The sequence below is a fragment of the Podarcis tiliguerta genome, assembly GCF_965153285.1.
Source record: "Podarcis tiliguerta genome assembly, chromosome: 1".
Taxonomy (NCBI): Eukaryota; Metazoa; Chordata; class Lepidosauria; order Squamata; family Lacertidae; genus Podarcis; species Podarcis tiliguerta.
The window spans coordinates 11,618,174-11,640,186 of NC_139534.1; the positions used below are offsets into that span (position 1 = coordinate 11,618,174).

Here is a 22,013-nt window from a genome sequence, read left to right on the forward strand (position 1 = left end):
TCTCACAGCTACAATAAACCTACCGTTAAAATTATGGACTGCTCATTTCTTCGTCAGAGAGCAAACGGGCAAATTTAGCAGGGGATCAAATACTTCTTTCCCCCACTGTATATGAAACTGGCATGGAACAGAAATAGATCCATCCACCCCTACTAGATAACAAGTCCACACGATTTGGGGTTTGCTGCATCTATTTATTCTAAAAGACGGAAGTAGGAAACTTGGGAGTAAAAATGTCTGATTGGCAGCAGAGGTCTGCTCAGTCCCAAAATTAATTGGGCTGCTTAAAACTCAACTGAGGGCTTGTCCACACATCACTTGTACCGGACCTAGAAAGTACGGATCTGAGAGGTTTTCCGCTTGTCCTGTGCCTTCTAGGCACAGATTTTTGTTTGTTCTTCCACTTTCCCCCAGAAAACCTGCTGTTTACCACTGAACAGGAACAACCATCAATTGGCGGAACAACCAATTGACATTTGTTCCAGTTAAGCAGTAAAGAGCGGGTTTTCCCGAGGGAAGGCAGTGGGGTGAGTGGAAGTGTGACTGAACCCTGAGTATCTGACTTGAACATCCAAGCAGCTCAATACCTCTCCGCCTTTTTCTCTTGTTTTGCCCTTACTGGCAAGTCTGTGAACCCCAGCTACAAATGTTCATTGAGAAAGCATGCAAATCCCAGTTAGGGCTGTGCCTGACTCAAATTGGGTCCATTCTAATTCCATTAGGGGCGCTGGCATTTTTGAGAAACCCCTTGCTTCAAATAATCACCCCTCATCTCTGGAAATGAAAAGCTGTTTACAGTGAGTGAGATTGAATAGTGAGAACTGTGTGGCTTTTGCACTTTTGATTCAGTTTTCTTCTCCCCCAAGCTCTGTGGCATCCTGGAAGTACTTTTCAGCCTGCTCCACACCAGCCCAACTCGAGACCAGCTTTTCTTGTTGCTTTTTGAGCCAGGAAATGCAGACATCCTCTATGCTTTGCTGCTGAACCACAGGTACTCGGACGGACTGCGGGAGCTTGTGTTCAAGGTAACTTGCTGCATCTTTCTTTTGGCACACCTGAGTTCTGCACACACTGATGAAAGCTTGCATAGAATGCAAGCCGATAGCTTTAAAAAATATATCTCCCTTTGCCGAACTGTTGTACAGTTATAGCTTCAGCTTCTGGAAACTGACTGTCATTAGCTAATTTTAAACTCCAATACTGTGTATATTTGCTCAGAGGTACCGTATTTTTTGCTCTATAAGACTCACTTTTCCCCTCCTAAAAAGTAAAGGGAAATGTGTGTGCGTCTTATGGAGCGATTGCAGGCTGCACAGCTATCCCAGAAGCCAGAACAGCAAGAGGGATCACTGCTTTCACTGCGCAGCGATCCCTCTTGTTCTGGCTTCTGAGATTCAGAATATTTTTTTTCTTGTTTTCCTCCTCCAAAAACTAGGTGCGTCTTATGGTCTGGTGTGTCTTATAGAGCGAAAAATACGGTAAATCTTGCTGTGTCTACCTGCTCGCAAGCAAGTTGGTTTAGGATTGCAGTCTTCACCTGAGAGGAGTTTATCGACTTTTGGGGTTTTTTTTAATAATAATGTCCTTGTTCAAGCTGGCACTGCATTTATGGCTGTTTTTAATCTTAGTTTGATGGTGTGCTCTGAGCTGCCGCGAGGGTTCTGTAGAGCTGCGATTTATTAAGAATAAATAAACGTGCCCGTTTGAAATTTGTTCTAATGACATACGGACCCTTAAATGGCTTAGAAACAATACAAGCACAGTCTCAAGAAGAAATGGACCCTCTTTATGGTTGTTTCTAATATCATCTGATAAATCTCAACACGAAAGCTAGCTCTCTTGCATTCTGAGACACAAACGTGGCCGAGAAAATAGTAGCCAGGGTGGGCCTGTGTAGATTGGAGTCGAAGTTGGTTCTAAATGACTGGGATTGAGGCGTTCCCAAAGTAAAGGAAGGATTGAACTCTGATTAATAAGAATACACACAGAGGCTTGAACCAGCAAGACTCTGGGAAGGGTGCGTATAATAATCTGTGTCTCCACCCTCCAGCCCAGGTCGTTTTATTCACAAAAGAACTTTTTACAGAGTGTTTGTAAGAACCAATCAGATTTCTTCTGAGCATTGCAACAAACCCCACGTGGGACAAAGTTAAACTACCAAAACTAATTAAGCGCACATATTTCTGGGGTGAACAAAACAGAACTACAAAGGAGTGCATTTGGCAACCCCTGAGGTCATAAACAAGCAATACACATGATAAGAAGGATGGCCAGGAAGACCGTGATCATTATCACCTTCAGGTGAGATCTGTTTCCTTGCCCTAAGATTAACATCCTAAGATTAACATATCAGAAAAGCTACAGCAAAGAAACTGCCCACTGTCTTTGATGACCCAGGATGCCTGCTTGGCGAAGCAACTGGCAGTGTACGTGACTGGTCAAGAAAGAGAAATGGAACAGGAATGATGATGAATCATATCAAAATAGTTTAAACCCAGTCAACGCAATGCTTTCATTGCTGACACACATGGCTTACTCTATATTTGTTATAATTCCTCATAGCAATCCCGCCTGATCACTACATGGGATGGCGAAGACCAGGGCAAATGTCTCACCTCTGTAATCCTGCACTGTTTGAGGGATGAAGCCATCATGAATAGAAAATTATTCACCTTCCACCTCCAGAACCCAGCCAGAGTTGTGTTGCTGGTTTCTTGCTTGTGAAGAAGGGTCTTTGGTGTGCATCAGTGCTACTGGGGAGGTTTGGATCTGGCTGGCCACATAGGGAAGACCTTCATGCAGCCTTTCTTTGCAGATCATGGGGCAGATGTTGAAGTGCACCAAAGTCTATGAGCGGAGCAAACAGCGTATGAAGCTCAGAGAAGTCGGGTATTCCGGACTGGGACTGCTCCTGAATGAATCTCCAGTGACCACATCTCTTATTAAGAACCTTCTCAACCAAGTTCTTCATGCAGGTACCGTATTTTTTGCCCCATAGGACGCACCGCCCCATAGGACGCACCTAGTTTTTTGGGGGGGAAATAAAGGGGAAAAAAATTATTTTCCCCCCCAGGCCCGGGGGCTGGCGCGGGGGAAGCCTGAGCTTCCCACGACCCCAGCCCCCAGAACAGGCTGCCGCCCCAAGCCTTGCACGCCCGGCGGGACGCACCGCCGGGCGCGCGAGGCTTGCGGACATCTGCCCGAAGCAGGGGGCGGGCTCCACAGCTCACCCCCTGCTTCGGGCTGCAGGCTGCCGCCCCAAGACTTGCGCGTCTGGCGGGACCTCCCGCCGGGCACGCGAGGCTTGCGGATAGCTTCCTGAAGCCTGGAGAGCGAGAGGGGTCGGTGCGCACCGACGCCTCTCGCTCTCCAGGCTTCAGCGAAAGCCTGCATTCGCCCCATAGGACGCACACACATTTCCCATTCATTTTTGGAGGGGAAAAAGTACGTCCTATAGGGCGAAAAATACGGTACTTGGGTGGTTCAATAATAATACTAATACTGATACTAATAATGTTTATACCCCACCCATCTGGCTGGGTTTCCCCAGCCACTCTGAGCGGCTTACCGTGAAGGAATGGGTTTACCAAATCTAAAACCTGACTGTGCAGCCAGTCTGAAACGGGCCCTAAAATCCCCATTTTTCATTCTCCAAGGGTGCATTAGCTAAAAACCATTAACTTGAGCACTTGAGCAAATGCATAACAGGAACCCAGCTGTATAAACAAAGCCCTCTCCTTTATCAGTCCCTGACGCTTAATGGATGGCCTTGTCAGTTCCGAAGTGGAGATGGGACGGCAGAGCTGGGGCTTATCTTACCTTGTGGGTTGTAAATATCCTGACACACTGACGCACAGACCTTGCAAGACACCCCCGCGCTCGGGGATGGCGCCAGGAGTGCTCTTAGAGTTGGCGACCTTCTTACCCCAAGATAAGGAATACAGGAACAGGAACATCCTTTTATGGTCAAGAGTACAGGAACAGGAACATCTGTTTATGGTCATAGATGTCAACTTACGTGTATAAGCTGACGTGGCTGGATTGCTGGGAAGGGGGGAGAGGGTGCCTGGAGGATATATATACTGTGTGAAATTTCTCTTGCTTTTGTGCTTGCTGTGAACCTATCACACAGTGCCTTCTGCTATCCGGAGAGCAGAATAAACTCTTTCTCTGAACCAAACCTCGGTGTCATTTGACTCCTTCCTCCCTGCTCTGGGAGCAACGCTCACCCTACCAATCGGTAAAGTCTAATAAGGCTACAACAGCACACACACACACAAACACACACACACACACACACACACACACAGCATTACAACCTTCCCAATACAGGGCTGCATATCTTTCTCACCATCCTCTAAACCATGGCTTGCCAACCTAGTCCCTACCACCCACTAGTGGGCGTTTCAGGATTATAGGTGGGTGGTGGGGGGTTCTAAATATTATTTTTTGTTGGATGAGCCTCAATTTAAGCTCCGGAGACACCCTTGTTACAGCGCTTTAAAAAGTTCCCCACTGTGTGGTCGAACCCTAACATTTTTTTCTTCTTGTCTGAGTTCTGAAATAGGAAAAATACATTTATCACTTCAATTCATTGTAGTGTTTTCATGGCAAAGTCCAAATACACGAAACCCCCCAACCCTCTGCAGTTTGGGGGTTGAAAAAGGGACGGAGGTGGACTTATGACATTTTCCCTTTTTCTCATCACGTGTGTCTTGAATCCTTCCTCTACAGATCCAGTTGTGAATTACAGGGACTTTATAGCAGTGGTGCATCTGGCTCACAGAGCAGATATCAATGTCCGAGTGGCCATCTGTCAAAAGGTGAGTTGTCTGGAAGCTGTGGCTGGATGGTTACATGGGAGCTGGTTGAAGTTAAATCCTTTGAAGACAGAGGTCCTCTGGCTGGGACGGGGCGATATGGGATTGAGGGGGCAACTCCCATCTCTTGCGGGGGTGCAACTAGTGCCAGCATCGTCCGTTAAGAGTTTGGGTGTAATCTTCGATACCTCCCTCTCTATGGAGGCGCAGATTACAGCTATAACAAAGGCGGCATTTTTTCATCTCCGCCAAGCTAAGCCGTTGGCTCCTTATCTCTCTCACCCTGACCTAGCCACTGTGATCCACGCGACGGTCACCTCCAGACTGGATTATTGTAACTCGCTCTACGTGGGGCTGCCCTTGAGACTGACCCAGAAACTCCAGCGGGTGCAGAATGCCGCAGCAAGACTCCTTATGGGGTCGTCGCTGCGAGATCACATTCATCCGGTACTATACCAGCTGCACTGGCTCCCGGTGGAGTACAGGATCAGGTTTAAGGTGCTGGTTTTAACCTTTAAAGCCCTATATGGCCTAGGACCCTCGTACCTACGGGACCGCCTCTCCTGGTATGCCCCACAGAGAAACCTACGGTCTGCAAATAAAAACATCCTGGAGGTCCCAGGCCACAGAGAGGTTAGGCTGGCCTCAACTAGAGCCAGGGCTTTCTCGCCTGTGGCTCCAATCTGGTGGAACGCTCTGTCACAAGAGACTAGGGCCCTGCGGGACTTGACATCTTTCCGCAGGGCCTGTAAGACAGAGCTGCTCCACCAGGCCTTTGGTCAGGGCGCAGCCTGACCCCCTCCTCTGGCAATCTGCACAGGGTCCTGCTTGCTGGTTGCCATCAATTTGTTTCTGATTGATTTTATGGTGAAAAGTTTTTAGAATGTTGGATTGTTTTGATTGTTGTTAGCCGCCCTGAGCCCAGCTTTGGCTGGGGAGGGCAGGGTATAAATAAAAATTTATTATTATTATTATTATTGTTGTTGTTGTTGTTGCTGTTGTCGTTTTGGAGTGGGCCAGGTGGTAGACAGGAACATCATTGGTGAATAGCAAAGAATGGGTCTATTGGACGAGGTCTGGGGAGAGACAGTGGAGTTCTTAGGATGTGTCCAGAAGTTGATGGAGGGTGCAATCCTGTTCACACGGGGCAGAGGATGGGGAAAAGGCACCTGGTGGCTTTGTGGAACTGATCCTGTGGGACAATGTTCATATCTCTCATCTTTTTTTTTTTTTTTTTTTTTTTTTTGGTAACCTGGTGAAGATAATATGAATTGACTGCATTATAACTTTGAGAATGCTCAGTGGGTTTTGCATCCTCGGGATTCGGTTCCTCCCCTTTTACACAGTCCATTTGTCTCTCTTTTTTGTAAAAAAATATATTTTATTTTTTAAAAATACATAAACATAAAACAAAATCAATTAAAAATCCATAGAATGAGATTTCTCTGAATCTCAAGGTTTCCCCCCATCCCCTCCATGCGTCCTAAAAACAATGTTTACAACTGCATATCGGCTCATATCCAATTTTTCCATCAGTCTAAATTATGGGTAGGCAAACTAAGGCCTGGGGGCCGGATCCAGCCCAATCGCCTTCTAAATCCGGCCCCTGGACAGTCTGGGAATCAGCATCTTTTTACATGAGTAGAATGTGTCCTTTTATTTAAAATGCATCTCTGGGTTATTTGTGGGGCCTGCCTGGTGTTTTTGCATGAGTAGAATGTGTGCTTTTATTTAAAATGCATCTCTGGGTTTTTGTGGGGCATAGGAATTCGTTCATTATTTTTTTCAAAATATAGTCTGGCCCCTCACAAGGTCTGAGGGACAGTGGACCAGTCCCCTGCTGAAAAACTTTGCTGACCCCTGAAATTGTCCATAAGTTTTGTTACTTTACAAGTGTGGTTAAAATCCTGCTAATGTTTTCATCTGCCCACAATTCTAAATAAATAAATTAGAAATAAATTAGAAATTTCCCCCATTATTTTGTAAAGTTCTTGTCCTCTTAGTTTCCGAGCTTCCCAGTTAATTTTGCCACTTCAGCATAGTCTATCAACTTGGTTTGCCATTCTTATCTTGTCAGAATTGTTTCTTACTTCCATCTCTGGGCTAGTATGCAGTTGTTGTCACATACAAAAAATATCTTTTTTGGTCCTTTGGAATTTCGGTACCTATAATTCCTAATATAAAAGCTTCTGGGGTTTTTTTTTTGACAAAAGTTATTTTAAACATTTTTTTCAGTTTATTATAGATCATCTCCCAGAAAGTTTTTGTTTTATTACACGTCCACCACATATGATTAAAAGTACCTTATTTTTCTTTATGTTTCCAGCAGATATTTGTACTTGTTCTATTTTTGCTAACTTAGTAGGGGTCAAATACCACCAGTACATCATTTTCATATAATCTTGTTTCATTGTACAACATGCCGTAAATTGCAAATTTGTTTACACAGTACATTTGTTTCTTAAACCACCTATTTAAAGTTTGATCTGTGGTATTATAATCCCTGTTTTGGTTTTTAAAAATCCATATTGTTTTAAGCTGAAATTATTATAAAGATGGCATGTGGCATGACTAGAGATCGGAAGGCTTGGGGGGAAAACTGGGGAAAACCCCAGTTTTTTCCAAAGTCATTTTCCCCCCGGGAAAATTGAAAAAAAGGTTGTAGAATATTCAGATTATATCAAATTGCCCCCCCTGCAGAAAAAAAAACGGCTTGGGGAGAAGCCAGGAAAAAACTTGGGTTTGTCCCAATTTTTCCAGTTTTTTCGCAGGTTTTTTCCCCATCTCTAGGTCGCACCTTTAAATTCTCAGACCTATTACTTACATCTTAAGTTACATGCTGGTTTAGCACCTTGGTGGCTCTTTCCGAGGCAACATGATTTACAGGCACACAGAAAGCTCTGAAAGGTTCCTGTTGAAACGGTAAAGGGACGGTATCCGCAATATATAAAATACTACTCCAAAATCCCACAAACCCCCTAGACACAATCAAAAAACAATGGGAGAATAACATAGGCTATGAGATTAACCCCATTCAATGGACCAGCATGTGGTCTAAACCCCCCTTTAAATCCATATCAACGAAAAGAAAAGAACTCACTCTGAAACTCACCTACAGGTGGTACCTAACACCAAGAAAACTAGCGCTAATACGCCCAGGAACCTCACCAAAGTGCTGGAGAGGGTGCACCTCCACGGGCACATACCTCCACATGTGGTGGGAGTGCCCCAAAATCCAACTATTCTGGACAACAGCCATACGAGAAATATGTAAAATAACTAAGCAAGTATTAGACATCACCCCAGAATTGGCCCTACTAAACATCTTCCAAGACAACAATGCCCATTTACACCACAAAGAACTCATAACCCACTTACTTTTAGCAGCCAGAAATGCCATAACCAGACACTGGAGAGACCTGTCAGGAGTAAGCATGGACCAATGGTACCAAATACTATGGGAAACAGCCCTACTAGAAAAATTAACCAATAAACTGAAACTGACACGGGGACAAACAGAAGAAGACGCCTTTACCCCGGTATGGCTCCCCTTTATCACATACACAGCCCAACAAGACAATGACAACAATCCACCAACTGCATACAAATCAATATGGCTCACCTGATCCAAAACACCCACCCACCCCACTCACATATGAAAACAAAGATCACCACAGCCAATCACAAACAACCACACCCTAGGCCAACCCCAACCTCTCTCACCACCAAAGTAACACAAGTGAACAGCACAAGCAACGCTGACACCAAAACCTACATACATTAAGCATAATAGAAACATCGCCACCCGACCCCACCCCCATCCAGCTTCACTCCCTCCACCCCCTTTTTTTCCCCTTCTCCCCCTAATGTCTCAACAAATGAAACGGATTTGTAAAAATGTTACATGGAAAAATTACGAGACATTACACTTTTGTAAAACAAGAAAATCTTTAATAATAATAATAATAAATTCAAATCTGAAAGGTTCCTGTTGCAGATTGATGTTGAGTCTTCAGCCCGCCCGCTTATTGCTTTCTGCAGCTTTTGCAAATCCTACATAGCCAGCCGGATTCAGCGCAGCAGATTTCTCAGCAGCGTGGCTGGCAGGAGACATTGGCGAGGCTCTTCCTGAAAGAGAACGCCGAGGTCCGGAACGGTGCGAGGGAGAACAGGAACGACTCTGCCAAAGAGAGTGAAAAACATGCTCTGGGTAAGGAGTTTCAGAAACACTCTTCTTCAAAGGTGGATGGGGGAGACGCTACCGGTTTTGCATCTCTCAACGGTTCCTGCGATCGGTGGAGCCTAGAAGACAGCAAGCCTGGGGTGATGCTCGAAGATCCCTCCGGCGCAGAGATGTCGTTCATGGCTGAGGACCAAGATGAACTGTGGCAGAAGAACCCTTCTCACCTGAGCTTGGACCTGTCGAGCGTTGACTCTTACGAACTGGGCGACGGTGGGGGTCAAATGGTGGACAGCCTGCCCAGCACCCCTTCGCCTGTCGAGAACACCAAAACATTCTCTGGGCATCTTGAGAAAGACCCAAACGCTGCGGCAGAGGTGGCATTCCCGGCAGATCTCTCATTATTTGAAATTCGCGAGGTAATGTGTTCTTCCTGCTTCTGGGCAAACTTTTGCAGTTGGTCCCATCGCCCGCCCACCCAGTAAAGTTTTTTAAAATTACCGTACTTTTCCGTGTATAAGACTAGGTTTTTTTCTTTAAAAATTATGCTAAAAAGTGGGGGCATAGCTGTCAACGTTTCCCTTTTTTTAAGGGGAATTCCCTTATTCCGAATAGGATTCCTCGCAAGAAAAGGGAAAAGTTGACAGCTATGAGTGGGGGGTCGTCTCATACATGGATAGTGCAAAGGGTGGATGTTTGATTGGTTGCTGCCGCGGCTGTCAACAGCTATTGGGCGTGTGATTGGTTGCTGCGTTAATAGCTGATGCTGATTGGCTGACGCTGTGGCAATTGGGCGGGCGATTGGCAGCTTCTTGGCGATGCGTGCGGGTGAGTGATTTTCGGCAATCCCCCCTAAAAAAAGCTCAATAACCCTGGGTGACCCCCCCCCCAAAAAAGCTCAACAACTCTGTGCCATCTCCCCCCATTTTCTTCAGTTTGAATCCCCTTATACATGGAGGCGTCTTATACACGGAAAAGTACGGTAATCAAAACTCTTTCACAGTTGAAGTTTTCATTAAAAGAAAGAGAAATAATGCGTGTTCATTCAGTTTTGCTCAAAAGTTTCAAGATTTGTGCTTTTCGCACAGCTCTGCCGCTGCATAGTAGGCAAATACAGATGGAGGTTATCAGCACAAGTTGATTTTCTGCTCTCCCTGAATAGTAAACACTATTGTGGTTTTCACTGCTCGGTTAACTACCTTTTTATAGTATATCTTTTAATATGATTGGATGCCACTTGGGGGCTGGTCAGCTAAAAAAAAAAGAGAGAGAGAGAGACCATAATTTCTAAAATAAGTACAGTGGTGCCTCGCAAGGCGAAATTAATTCGTTCTGCGAGTTTTTTCGTCTTGTGAATTTTTTGTCTTGCGAAGCACGGTTTCCCATAGGAAATGCATTGACGGTTTTAAGAAAAAGGCGCAAGCCGTTTTCCTCTTGCGAAGCAAGCCCATAGGGAAATTCGTCTTGCGAAGCAACTCAAAAAACAAAAAACTTGTCTTGCCATCAGTCCCTGTTCCAAAGGATAAGACTTGTTAGGTACTCATAATAATAATATTATAATTCCTTAAAATGCACGATTGTTTCCATAGGCATGTGAAGAAGACCTCATACAATTACTCACCGATGCCCTGCTTTGTGTGATGTGGAGAGGCATAGAAAGATCCGACGATGCTGCTTGGGTTGAGAGGGGGCAGGTTTTTTCTGCCCTCACCAAACTGGGGATATCCAATGAGCTGCTACGGCCAACGGATGAAATAAAACTCAAGTGAGTTTATTTTAATAATTTTTAAATATATATATATACACATACATATATACTTCCCCTTGCCCAAAGGCCACAGGGCAGTTTTGTTGTTGTTTAGTCATGTCCGACTCTTCGTGACCCCATGGACCAGAGCACGCCAGGCACTCCTGTCTTCCACTGCCTCCCACAGCTTGGTCAAACTCATGCTGGTAGCTTCGAGAACACTGTCCAACCATCTCGTCCCCTGCCGTCCCCTTCTCCTTGCACCCTCCATCTTCCCCAACATCAGGGTCTTTTCCAGGGAGTCTTCTCATGAGGTGGCCAAAGTACTGGAGCCTCAGCTTCAGGATCTGTCCTTCCAGTGAGCACTCAGGGCTGATTTCCTTCAGAATGGAGAGGTTTGATCTTCTTGCAGTCCATGGGACTCTCAAGAGTCTCCTCCAGCACCATAATTCAAAAGCATCAGTTTTTTGGCGATCAGCCTTCTTTATTGTCCAGCTCTCACTTCCATACATCACCACTGGGAAAACCATAGCTTTAACTATATGGATCTTTGTCGGCAAGGTGATGTCTCTGCTTTTTAAGATGCTGTGTACAGCATAGTAAATAACACAACCTATGCACAACATGTGTTCATAAAAAGCTAAAAGACCAGCTGTATCAGCCGATTCTTCCATTCTAAGCAAAGAGTTGGGAGAGTCTTTGCAACCTGAGAAACAAGGTGTGATTCGTTTTCTTCTTCCGTCGCCCGTATTGTAATTGGAACACAGTTTCGTGTGTCTGGAATTAACTTCACAGAACCTCTATCTTCTATTATTTTTGTTGTTGCTGGTTTTGGCATCTGCCTGTCTCAGGAGACAATGGAAGAGTCAGACCACTGGGGAGTTAGCATGCCTTCTGTGATGTATTTTATTGCAGTCGGGGTGGATGAAGACATTATTACTGATATAGTGGTACCTCGGGTTAAGTACTTAATTCGTTCCGAAGGTCCATTCTTAACCTGAAACTGTTCTTAACCTGAAGTGTCACTTTAGCTAATGGGGCCTCCCACTGCCGCTGCGCTGCCGGAACACGATTTCTTTTCTCATCCTGAAGCAAAGTTCTTAACCTGAAGCACTATTTCTAGGTTAGCGGAGTCTGTAACCTGAAGCGTATGTAACCTGAAGCGTATGTAACCCGAGGTACCATTTTATATTATTTACCCGCCTTTTGCCCTGAAGCCCTATGCTGGGTTACAATATTGAAAGAAAATTTTAAAAGCAGTTTAAAACACCTCCCCATAGCAAGAAATACAGTGGCAGAGCTAAATACATAATCAGGTCCTTGATCTCTGAAATTCATAATGTTCGCCTCCTTTGAATAACATGCTTCCTCTTTTAACTTAGCTTGCTAGAGAAGATGCTGGAATGGGCAGTCACGGACAACAGAGACGCTAAATCTCTCCCAGTGTATGCAGAAAACGCCTTCCGGCTCCTGCTTATCGTGCAAGATTTTTTGCAAGCAGAAGGGCTTGTTAATTCAAGTCTGTGGACGGAAAAGGTAGGAATGAATCTGTAAAAACAAGAGACAAATTGTCGGGTGGTTGCTGATGCCCTTGCGTCCTGCCTGCAGACAATAAATAAATAAATAAATAAATAAATAAATAAATAAATAAATAAAAATTTTATTTATAGCCTGCCCTCCCCAGTCAAGACCGGGCTCAGGGCGGCTAGCAAGCAATAATAAAAACAAGTTGATTAAAATACAATTTAAAAGATTAAGGTACAACATTAAAACATTAGGATGCAACCTCTTCACAGGAGGAGAAAGGGGAAAAAAAGAGGGGGAGGGAATCAAATTGGCTCCAAGCCAAAGGCCGGGCGGAACAACTCTGTCTTACAGGCTCTGCGGAAAGAAATCAGATCCCGCAGGGCCCTGGTCTCATGAGACAGAGCATTCCACCAGACCGGAGCCAGTGTTGAGAAGGCCCTGGCTCTGGTTGAGGCTAATCTAACTTCCTTAGGGCCCGGGACCTCTAGGGGGTTGCTATTTATGGACCTTAAGGTCCTCCGTGGGGCATACCGGGAGAGGCGGTCCCGTAGGTACGAGGGTCCTAGGCCGTGAAGGGCTTTAAAGGTCAAAACCAGCACCTTAAATCTGACCCTGTACTCTACCGGGAGCCAATGCAGCTGGAAAAGGCATGTGGCTGGCCACTTTGGAGAACAAAACACTATGAGAATAAAACCTTTGGTCTGATCCAGCACTGCACTTGCTTGTGACATCGACCACCATCTTTTAAGTCCAACTTGAAAGTTGAAGCAGTCAATTTAGAAAGATATGAGCCTCAGTCTGGGTGAATACAGAAAACCCTTCATCTATTAACCATGGCATACATAGAACTGCCCAGCAAGCTCATTGTTTGGGGCATTTCAAACAGTGCCTATGTTCTTCTTTTCATACACAGACCCCCCTTGCATATTCTTCATTGAGATTTTGCCTCTACATTTCATAGTTGGTCTGATTGGGGGGGGGGGGTGGTAATCACACAGAGTCCTCGGACGTTTCACAGTCTATTGATCCCTGTGCCACCACTTTATTTCTCGCTCCCACCACCCAGGCCCTACCTGGTACAATACTTTATTTATTGCAGTTTAACAAGCATGTGGTTTCATAAACTGTATCCGTCAATTACAATCATGGGCTGCCTATCCAGACCTATAACTTCCGCTACCTGCTCTCACTCCCTAAACCACCTCTCAGATATTTACCGTATTTTTTGCTCTATAAGACTCACTTTTTCCCTCCTAAAAAGTAAGGGGAAATGTGTGTGCATCTTATGGAGCGAATGCAGGCTGCGCAGCTATCCCAGAAGCCAGAACAGCAAGAGGGATTGCTGCTTTCACTGCACAGCGATCCCTCTTGCTGTTCTGGCTTCTGAGATTCAGAATATTTTTTTTCTTGTTTTCCTCCACCAAAAACTAGGTGCATCTTGTGGTCTGGTGCGTCTTATAGAGCAAAAAATATGGTACTTGTCTTCCTAGCTCCTAACTGACTCGGCTTATTTCTCTACACTAACTCAACCTACCCCCAGACTCTACCCCAATTCACTCCCACTCCAACCAACCACCCAACTCCCAACGAACTTCTCCCTTCGCCCCTCCCAGAGCTGGTTTTATAGTCCCTCTGACTCCACTCCCTGGGTCCTGATTGGGTAACCTGTTTAACTATTTCACCTCCAGCACTCTCATATGTTAACATCATGGGGGTATTTCTACTGCTCTAGGGAGTGAGTTCATTTTTTTTTTTAAAAAAAAGACACATCTTTGGACTCACACTAATGATATCAATTAGTAAATATATATAGTTTAATGTTTAAAACATTATTGGATTCTAAGCACATTCTTCGCGGCAGGGATCCCATTTAATACATTAATAGGCAAATCTTGACGTTTCTACACAGTACTATAATAAATAAGAAAAGCAAGTATAGCTGCTGTTTCCTTAGTATATAGGTCTGTCTGTTTGGAAGCTCTCTGGCAGCTTGCAGGCACAGCCCTTGAACCCTTGCTGGCTTGGGGTTTCTGGGGGAGATGCAATGGAGTTGAGATTCAGGGTATCTTCCACTGGTGGAGCCCTTGCCCTGCTCTGCCTCACTTCCAAATTCACTTGTTCAAATTCATTCATTCAAATCAGCATATGCACACGTGTGTGTGTGTGTGTTCTAATTTTACGATTTTAAGTTGGGGGCGTTAATTTTTAAAGCAATCCTGGGTTGCACATTGCTTGGTCTCGCCGTGAATCGAGATATGTATTTAACTGTTCCTCTGCTTTAATGCTTTCTTTTTTTAAAATAAACCCCCATAACGTGTCTTCTCCTTCCCCTGTGATTTCCAAATGGTGTTTCTCATAGCTTTTAGAAGAGTTGGTGACTCTCATGGATACCTTGTCCGTCTGGTACTCTTCCGGCCCAGAGTATGTGAAGTTCTACCAAGTACAAGTCCAGATGCTGCTTGGATTCATTGGACAGGATAATTTGCAGGTTTGTTGTCGGGCGTATTGTACAGCGTGCAGCTGCTGCAGTGCGGAATAGTGCTAGCAACATCCAGGGTCTGTATCATAGCTGTCAACCGTCCCTTATTAGGCGGGAAACTCCCTTATCCCAGCGCCGTGTCCCGCTGCTGTCCCTTATTGATGATGTCCCTTAAATTTCCCGGGTTTCAAAGCAGCTCCTCTCCCTCCCTCCCTGCCGGCCAGGGAGGAGGGAGGCTCCAACTGTGTTGCTTGGCTGTGTTGCTCACCCAATAAGGAGTCTAAGAACGACTGGGGGGTGGAGCTTGCATGCCTTGTGCCGATCAAATCGGCCGCGTTGCTTGGGGACTCGCCTTTGCTCAGCGCTTCCCAGTGGAGAGGTGATGGTGGTTTTCCTTGCTGCATCCCCTTTGCTGAGTTGCTGCACTGTGGGAACCACTGCTTGAGGCTTCGTTTGGCTGCTGGCTGGGCTTTCTGCCTTTGGCTCGGAGGGGCTCAGAAGTTGAACATACCTGTGTTAGGAAAATCCCTTATTTTGGCACTGATCCCTTATTTTTGAGGCTGCTGGTCCCTTATTTTCAAATCTGTAAGCTGACAGCTATGGTCTGTATAGTGTGTTGAGAATTAGATTTAATTTGCCATTCTTCCCTGGTTGGGACTTTATTAAACCGTTGGATTGTGCCGAAATGGCAAAGCTGTCCAGAAGGCTCCAAAACCAAAGAAGACCAAAACTTTAACAAAGTTAAATGTATAATTTATCTTGGAAACCACTGCAAACAGATGAAAACATTAGCAGGATTGCAATAACACTTGTAATGTAGCAAGTATTAGGGAGATAATGGTATTATATAAAATATGGACTATTGAAAAATATGCAATAGAAAAGGTTAACTATGATAGGACCCATGGAGGGGAAGGTGGGAAGTCCAGAGATTCAGATGAATCTTTAAATGTGGATGTGTATTGTTACAATTTTATATTGGTAAAATCAAAATTATTTATAAAAAAAGAGTATTAGATTTAAAGTGGGCAGGAGTATACAAGTAAACTTATTGTGGTGAGAATAGGCCATTGTGGGTCTCCAAATCCCCTTTCTTTTTCATTTCTTCTTCTGCAACAAGACGTTTCTCTTTGTAGTTTTGGCTCAAACTACAGTTTGCTGTTCTCTGCAAAGAAACAAAATACTGTATTTTTCGCCCTATATGACGCACTTTCCCCCCTCCAAAAATGAAGGGGAAATCTGTGTGCGTCCTATGGGGCGAATACAGGCTTTCGCTGAAGCTTGGAGAGCGAGAGGGGTCGGTGCGCACCGACCCCTCTTGCTCTCCAGGCTTCAGGAAGCTATAAGCAAGCCTGGGGAGCCCACGGGAGTTCCCGCAGGGCGCCCTAGGCTGCGGATAGCAGCCTGCTGCATGGAGGGCGGGGCGCCCTGAAGCAGAGTGTCCCGCGCTTCGGGCAGACATTGGGCAGCCCCACAAGCTCAGGGGACAGCGGGGAGGCGCAGTGCCGCCATCCCGCTGTTCCCTGACCTGGTTTGGAGGCTGGGGAGAAGCACGCTTCTCCCCAGCGCCAGCCCCACAAGCTTGGGGGACAGCGGGGAGGCGCAGCGCCGCCATACCGCTGTTCCCCGACCTGGTTTGGATTTCCCGACCTGGTTTGGGGGGGGAAATAAAGGGGGGGATTTCCTTTATTCCCCCCCCCAAAAAAACCTAGGTGCGTCCTATGGGACGAGAAATATGGTAGCTTTGGGGAAATTTGGGGGCACTTTGGCTGACGTGGTTGCCCCCTCTCTCCCTCCCTCCCTCTTCAGGTTTGCGCAATGGCTGCAGCCAAGCTGAACACCCTCCTTCAGACGAAAATGCTGGACAACCAGCTGGAGTCCTGCTACCTCCTGGGAAGGCTGGAAGGCATTCTGAGCCGATCGATCAAGGAAAAGACAGAGACCTACTCCTTCCTGATCCCTCTCGTCCGAACGCTGGTTTCCAAAATATACGAGCTTCTCTTCATGGGCTTGCACTTGCCCTCCCTGCCTTCGACGAACGGGAGCCCTTCCTTTTTTGAGGACTTCCAGGACTATTGCAACACGGAGGAATGGCAGACTTATATTGCTAAATTTGTAAGTCATAGAATCATAGAATCATAGAGTTGGAATAGACCACAAGGGCCATCGAGTCCAACCCCCTGCCAAGCAGGAAACACCATCAGAGCACTCCTGACATATGGTTGTCAAGCCTCTGCTTAAAGACCTCCAAAGAAGGAGACTCCACCACACTCCCTGGCAGCAAATTCCACTGTCAAACAGCTCTTACTGTCAGGAAGTTCTTCCTAATGTTTAGGTGGAATCTTCTTTCTTGTAGTTTGGATCCATTGCTCCGTGTCCACTTCTCTGGAGCAGCAGAAAACAACCTTTCTCCCTCCTCTATGTGACATCCTTTTATATATTTGAACATGGCTATCATATCACCCCTTAACCTCCTCTTCTCCAGGCTAAACATGCCCAGCTCCCTTAACCGTCACAAGGCCCTCCTTCGGCCATCGTTTTTTCTTTCTCCTTGTGGCGATCACACGGGGCCCCCAGACATTTGACGGTCTGTTGACCCTGTGCCACCACTGCGATTGCTTTCTTCGCTGCCACTACCCCGTGGACACACGGAGTCCAGCCAGTTGTTAACATTAACAAATAATCAAGTTTATTTTTAAATGCAGGAGCAAGCTTATGGCTTCAGTTAACTTTTCTTGTCAATTTCTTAATCTTAGTTCCTAACAACTTCAAACTGATTATCCCCAACTATCTGCCTGACTCTGAAGTGAAGGCCCAAGGACAGGTGTTGATCATTATGTGAGCTGCGCACAGGTGGTCTGAAGCGAGCTACCACCATTCCTGTGGAGCCTCCTTTTATTGAGACAAATGTGCAAGCCAGGCAAATACGTTTTGGGCTGTGACCTTTGCACATCTTCCGTCCCAAGATTGTGGGGTGGCACAAAGCTATTTTGGCACCTGTTCCACAGCGTCATTTTCCCCTTGCACAGTGTATGGCGTAGGAGACAAAAGGTCTCTAAGGAAAAAGGTTACAGACAGGGCACTGCTGACTTCCGAGACCACAAAAGGTCAGACATAGGTGGAACGATGTACCAGACAGCTGTGGCTTGTCGGGGGGGGGGTTCCCTGCACCCCTGCTGGTGGGGAGTGTGCTTCTTCCGGTCCCCACCCCCCACTCTCTGCGATATCCCTACATGACTCCACCTAACAATTCCTCTCACTCTCTCACAATACAACTCTACCAACCCACACCTAATCCTCCCTGTTCCTTCTTCACCTCCCAAACCTCAACTGACTTTCAAAACCTCCCACTCTAACTTTTACTCCTCCCTTGCATTCCCACTGGCCAATCACATCACACTCATTTAACCCTTTCCTTATGACCCACCTAGGAGTCAAACGCCACACTCCTGAACAGGAGAGAGGAGGCGTGTTCACTATAACCCTCTTAACCTTTTGTGCACCAGATCATTCCACATATGAAACAGTACGAACTCAGCACTTTCAGCGACGGCCACGAGCGCATGGCAGTATTTTGGAAGGATTGTTATGAGGAACTGATGGTCAACATCCACAAACGAGAGCGGGAGCGAGGAGAAAGCAAGCTCAAATTCCAGGTGACATTTCATTACCGTATTTTTTGCTCTATAGGATGTACCCGACCGTAGGACACACCTTGTTTTAGAGGGGGAGAACAAGAAAAAAAAAATCTCCCCCTCTCTGCTCGGCGCCCCTTCAGCGAAGCGGCAGGAGAAACGGAGCCCCTTCCATTTCTCCTCCCACTTGGCTGAAGGGGTGATGCGCAGCTCTTCCTCTCTGCTGAAGCCAGGAGAGTCTTGCTCTCCTGGCTTCAGCGAAAGGAACCCAAAGCCTCCAGTGCGCAGTGGGACCTCCCGCTGCGCTCCGGAGGCTTCAGGCGGCTATCCCTGAAGCCTGGAGAGCAAGAGGGGTCAGTGCGCACCAACCCCTCTCGCTTTCCAGGCTTCAGCGAAAGCAATGCGAAGCCTCCAGAGCACGGAGGGAGCGCTCCTTCTGCGCTACGGAGGCTTCGCGTTGCTATCGCTGAAGCCAAGGAGCCTGTATTCGCTCCATAGGACGCACGCACATTTCCCCTTAATTTTTGGAGGGGAAAAGTGCGTCCTATAGAGTGAAAAATACAGTGCTTCCCAAGCAGAGCAGACACCGCAAGAGCTCTTCCTATGGCATCATTGCCTGGTCAGGAAGATCCCAATTTGGTCCAAGGGTGGGGCGGCAAAAAACCTCTCATGGGTAGTCAACCCGGTGCCCTCTAGATGTTGCTGGACTAATAATAATAATAAATTTTATTTATATCCCACCCTCCCCAGCTGAAGCCGGGCTCAGGGCGGCTAACAACAGTAAAATAGTGCAGCATTCTAAAATTAAAAATTAATTAAAATCAGATTGATGGCAACCAAAGGAGGGAGTCAGGCTGCGCCCTGACCAAAGGCCTGGTGGAACAACTCTGTCTTGCAGGCCCTGCGGAAAGATGTCAAGTCCCACAGGGCCCTAGTCTCTTGTGACAGAGCGTTCCACCAGATTGGAGCCGCAGCCGAAAATGCCCTAGCTCTGGTTGAGGCCAGCCTAACCTCTCTGTGGCCTGGGACCTTCAGGATGTTTTTATTTGAAGGCCGTAAGGTCCTCTGTGGGACATAGCAGGAGAGGCGGTCCCATAGGTACGAGGGTCCTAAGCCGTATAGGGCTTTAAAGGTTAAAACCAGCACCTTAAACCTGATCCTGTACACCGCGGGAGCCAGTGCAGCTGGTATAGCACCGGGTGAATGTGGTCTCGCAGCGAAGACCCCGTAAGGAGTCTTGCCGCGGCATTCTGCACCCGCTGGAGTTACTGGGTCAGTCTCAAGGGCAGCCCCACGTAGAGCGAGTTACAATAATCCAGTCTGGAGGTGACCGTCGCGTGGATCACAGTGGCTAGGTCAGGGCAAGAGAGGTAAGGAGCCAACTGCTTAGCTTGGCGGAGATGAAAAAATGCCGCCTTTGTTATAGCTGTAATCTGCGCCTCCATGGAGAGGGCCAATTGACAAGCCAATTGACTTCACCTCCCTTCCTCCCTGGCTGCTCTGACTGGGACTGGGGTGGTGGTGGATGTAGTTCAAAACATCTGGAGGGCACAAAGTTGGGGAAGGCTGCCCTAATCTTTGGCACCATGGCTTTCTGAAGACACCTTTTGTTTTCAAGGCTGGTGGCAGATCCGTGAAATCAACTGGATCTCTCTTCCAGCCTTGGGAGTCTTTATTTGGAGACCGACTCAACGGAATGATTTGCTTCTTCTTTGCCTTTTGCTGTTTTGGAGAGTATTAAAACAGCCCCTTGTATAGATGTTTCCTTGTCCTTTGACAACCCCTCTAGCATTTACAGTCGCACCTTGGGTCCCGAACGCCTTGGAACTCGGACGTTTTGGCTCCCGAATGCCGCAAACCCGGAAGTGATTGTTCCAGTTTGCGAACGTTCTTTTGGAACCCGAACGTCCGACGGGGCTTCCGCAGCTTCCGATTGGCTGCTAGAGCTTCCTGCGGCCAATAAGAAGCTGTGCCTTGGTTTCTGAACATTTTGGAAGTCGAACGGACTTCCAGAACGGGTTCCGTTCGACTTCCAAGGTACGGCTGCGTGTAAATGTTTCAACTTTCTCACCTCCAGGAGTTTTTTGTGGAGCCGTTCAACCGACGGGCACGGCAGGAAAATCTGCGTTACAACAGCATGTTGAAGCAGCTGAACAATCAGCACACGGCAACTCTCCGACAGTGGAGAGCTGCCAAACTGTACCTCACGTGTGAGCAGGGACCCTGGGCTGAAAGGTAGGTTCCCTTTTCTCTTGCTCCTTCAGGTAGCAATTTGAATCTCTTTGGAACGACTCTTCCCTATCAAGCTGGTTAGCTAAATATTCTTTTGATCCTATGTGTCTTGTACATTAAGGTTCGGACTACTCATGTGTGGCGATCACACAGGGTCCCCGGACGTTTCACCGTTTATTGATCCCTGTGCCACCACTTTATTTCTCGCTGCCACCACCCAGGCCCTACCTGGTACTATACAGAGTCCAGTCAGGGTTAAATTGGAACATAAACTTCTGTTTATTTATTGCAGTTTAACAAGCGTGTGGTTTCATAAACGGTCTCAGTCAATTACAATCCTGGGGTGCCTATCCAGACTTAGAACTTCCGTTACCTGCTCCCACTCAGTAAACCACCTCTCAGATATTCACCGTATTTTTCGCTCTATAAGACGCACCAGACCATAAGACGCACCTAGTTTTTGGAGGAGGAAAACAAGAAAAAATATATATTCTGAATCCCAGAAGCCAGAACAGCAAGAGGGATCTCTGCGCAGCGAAAGCAGCGATCCCTCTTGCTGTTCTGGCTTCTGGGATAGCTGCGCAGCCTGCATTCGCTCCATAAGACGCACACACATTTCCCCTTACTTTTTAGGAAGGAAAAAGTGCGTCCTATAGAGCAAAAAATACAGTACTTGTCTTCCTAGCCCCTAACTATTCCTGACTCAGCTTATTTCACTACACTAACTCAACCTACCCCCAGGCTCTATCCCAATTCACTCCCGCTCCAACCAACCAGCCAACCCCCAACGAACTCCTCCCTTTGCCCCTCCCAGAACTGGTGACTCCACCCCCCTGGGTCCTGATTGGGTAACCCGTTTAACTATTTCACCTCCAGCACTCTCATATGTTAACGTCACACGTTAACATGTTAATGCCGTGTGGCTCATTTTCCAGCAAATAATTTCTGATGCACACATTCACACACCCCTGAGCTTCAGGATTTTCCTTCCTAGTTAATCCTTTTCACAGTTCAGTTATGCAAAGACCCATGACCATTCTGGTACTTTTAACATATTGTGGAAGCTAGGGCTTTGGTGGATCAATACAAGATCTTGCTGGGAAAATGCGGACAGGGGATGGCATATAAGGAGAGGTAGATTCTCTTCTCCATCCTCACTTGAAAATGCCTCTTCTAACATATGGCCGTGCTTGTCAACGTTTGGGTCTAAGGTTTTTTTTAAATGTGTTTTGTCTAATAGACTACCGTATTTTTCACTCTATAGGACGCACTTTTTCCCCTCCAAAAATTAAGGGGAAATGTGTGTGCGTCCTATGGAGCAAATGCAGGCTCCTTGGCTTCAGCGATAGCAACGCGAAACCTCGGAAGCGCAGAAGGAGAGCTCCCTCTGCGC

At 46.6% G+C, this 22,013-nt stretch overlaps 1 protein-coding gene and 1 long non-coding RNA gene across 3 annotated transcripts in view; one reads left to right on the forward strand and one right to left on the reverse strand.

Moving 5' to 3' along the window:
- NBEAL1 (neurobeachin like 1) overlaps positions 1-22,013 on the forward strand; it is a 141,082-nt gene that overhangs the window by 83,708 nt on the left and 35,361 nt on the right. For both annotated transcript variants that reach the window (XM_083404486.1, XM_083404487.1), the window contains 10 exons: positions 867-1,025; positions 2,816-2,975; positions 4,735-4,823; positions 8,862-9,419; positions 10,590-10,765; positions 12,130-12,283; positions 14,634-14,762; positions 16,563-16,868; positions 18,260-18,409; positions 20,466-20,623. In XM_083404486.1, the coding sequence (XP_083260612.1) occupies positions 867-1,025; positions 2,816-2,975; positions 4,735-4,823; positions 8,862-9,419; positions 10,590-10,765; positions 12,130-12,283; positions 14,634-14,762; positions 16,563-16,868; positions 18,260-18,409; positions 20,466-20,623 (2,039 nt within the window). The remainder of the gene's footprint in view (positions 1-866; positions 1,026-2,815; positions 2,976-4,734; positions 4,824-8,861; positions 9,420-10,589; positions 10,766-12,129; positions 12,284-14,633; positions 14,763-16,562; positions 16,869-18,259; positions 18,410-20,465; positions 20,624-22,013) is intronic.
- LOC310665555 overlaps positions 1-22,013 on the reverse strand; it is a 38,521-nt gene that overhangs the window by 4,049 nt on the left and 12,459 nt on the right. The window lies entirely within an intron of this gene.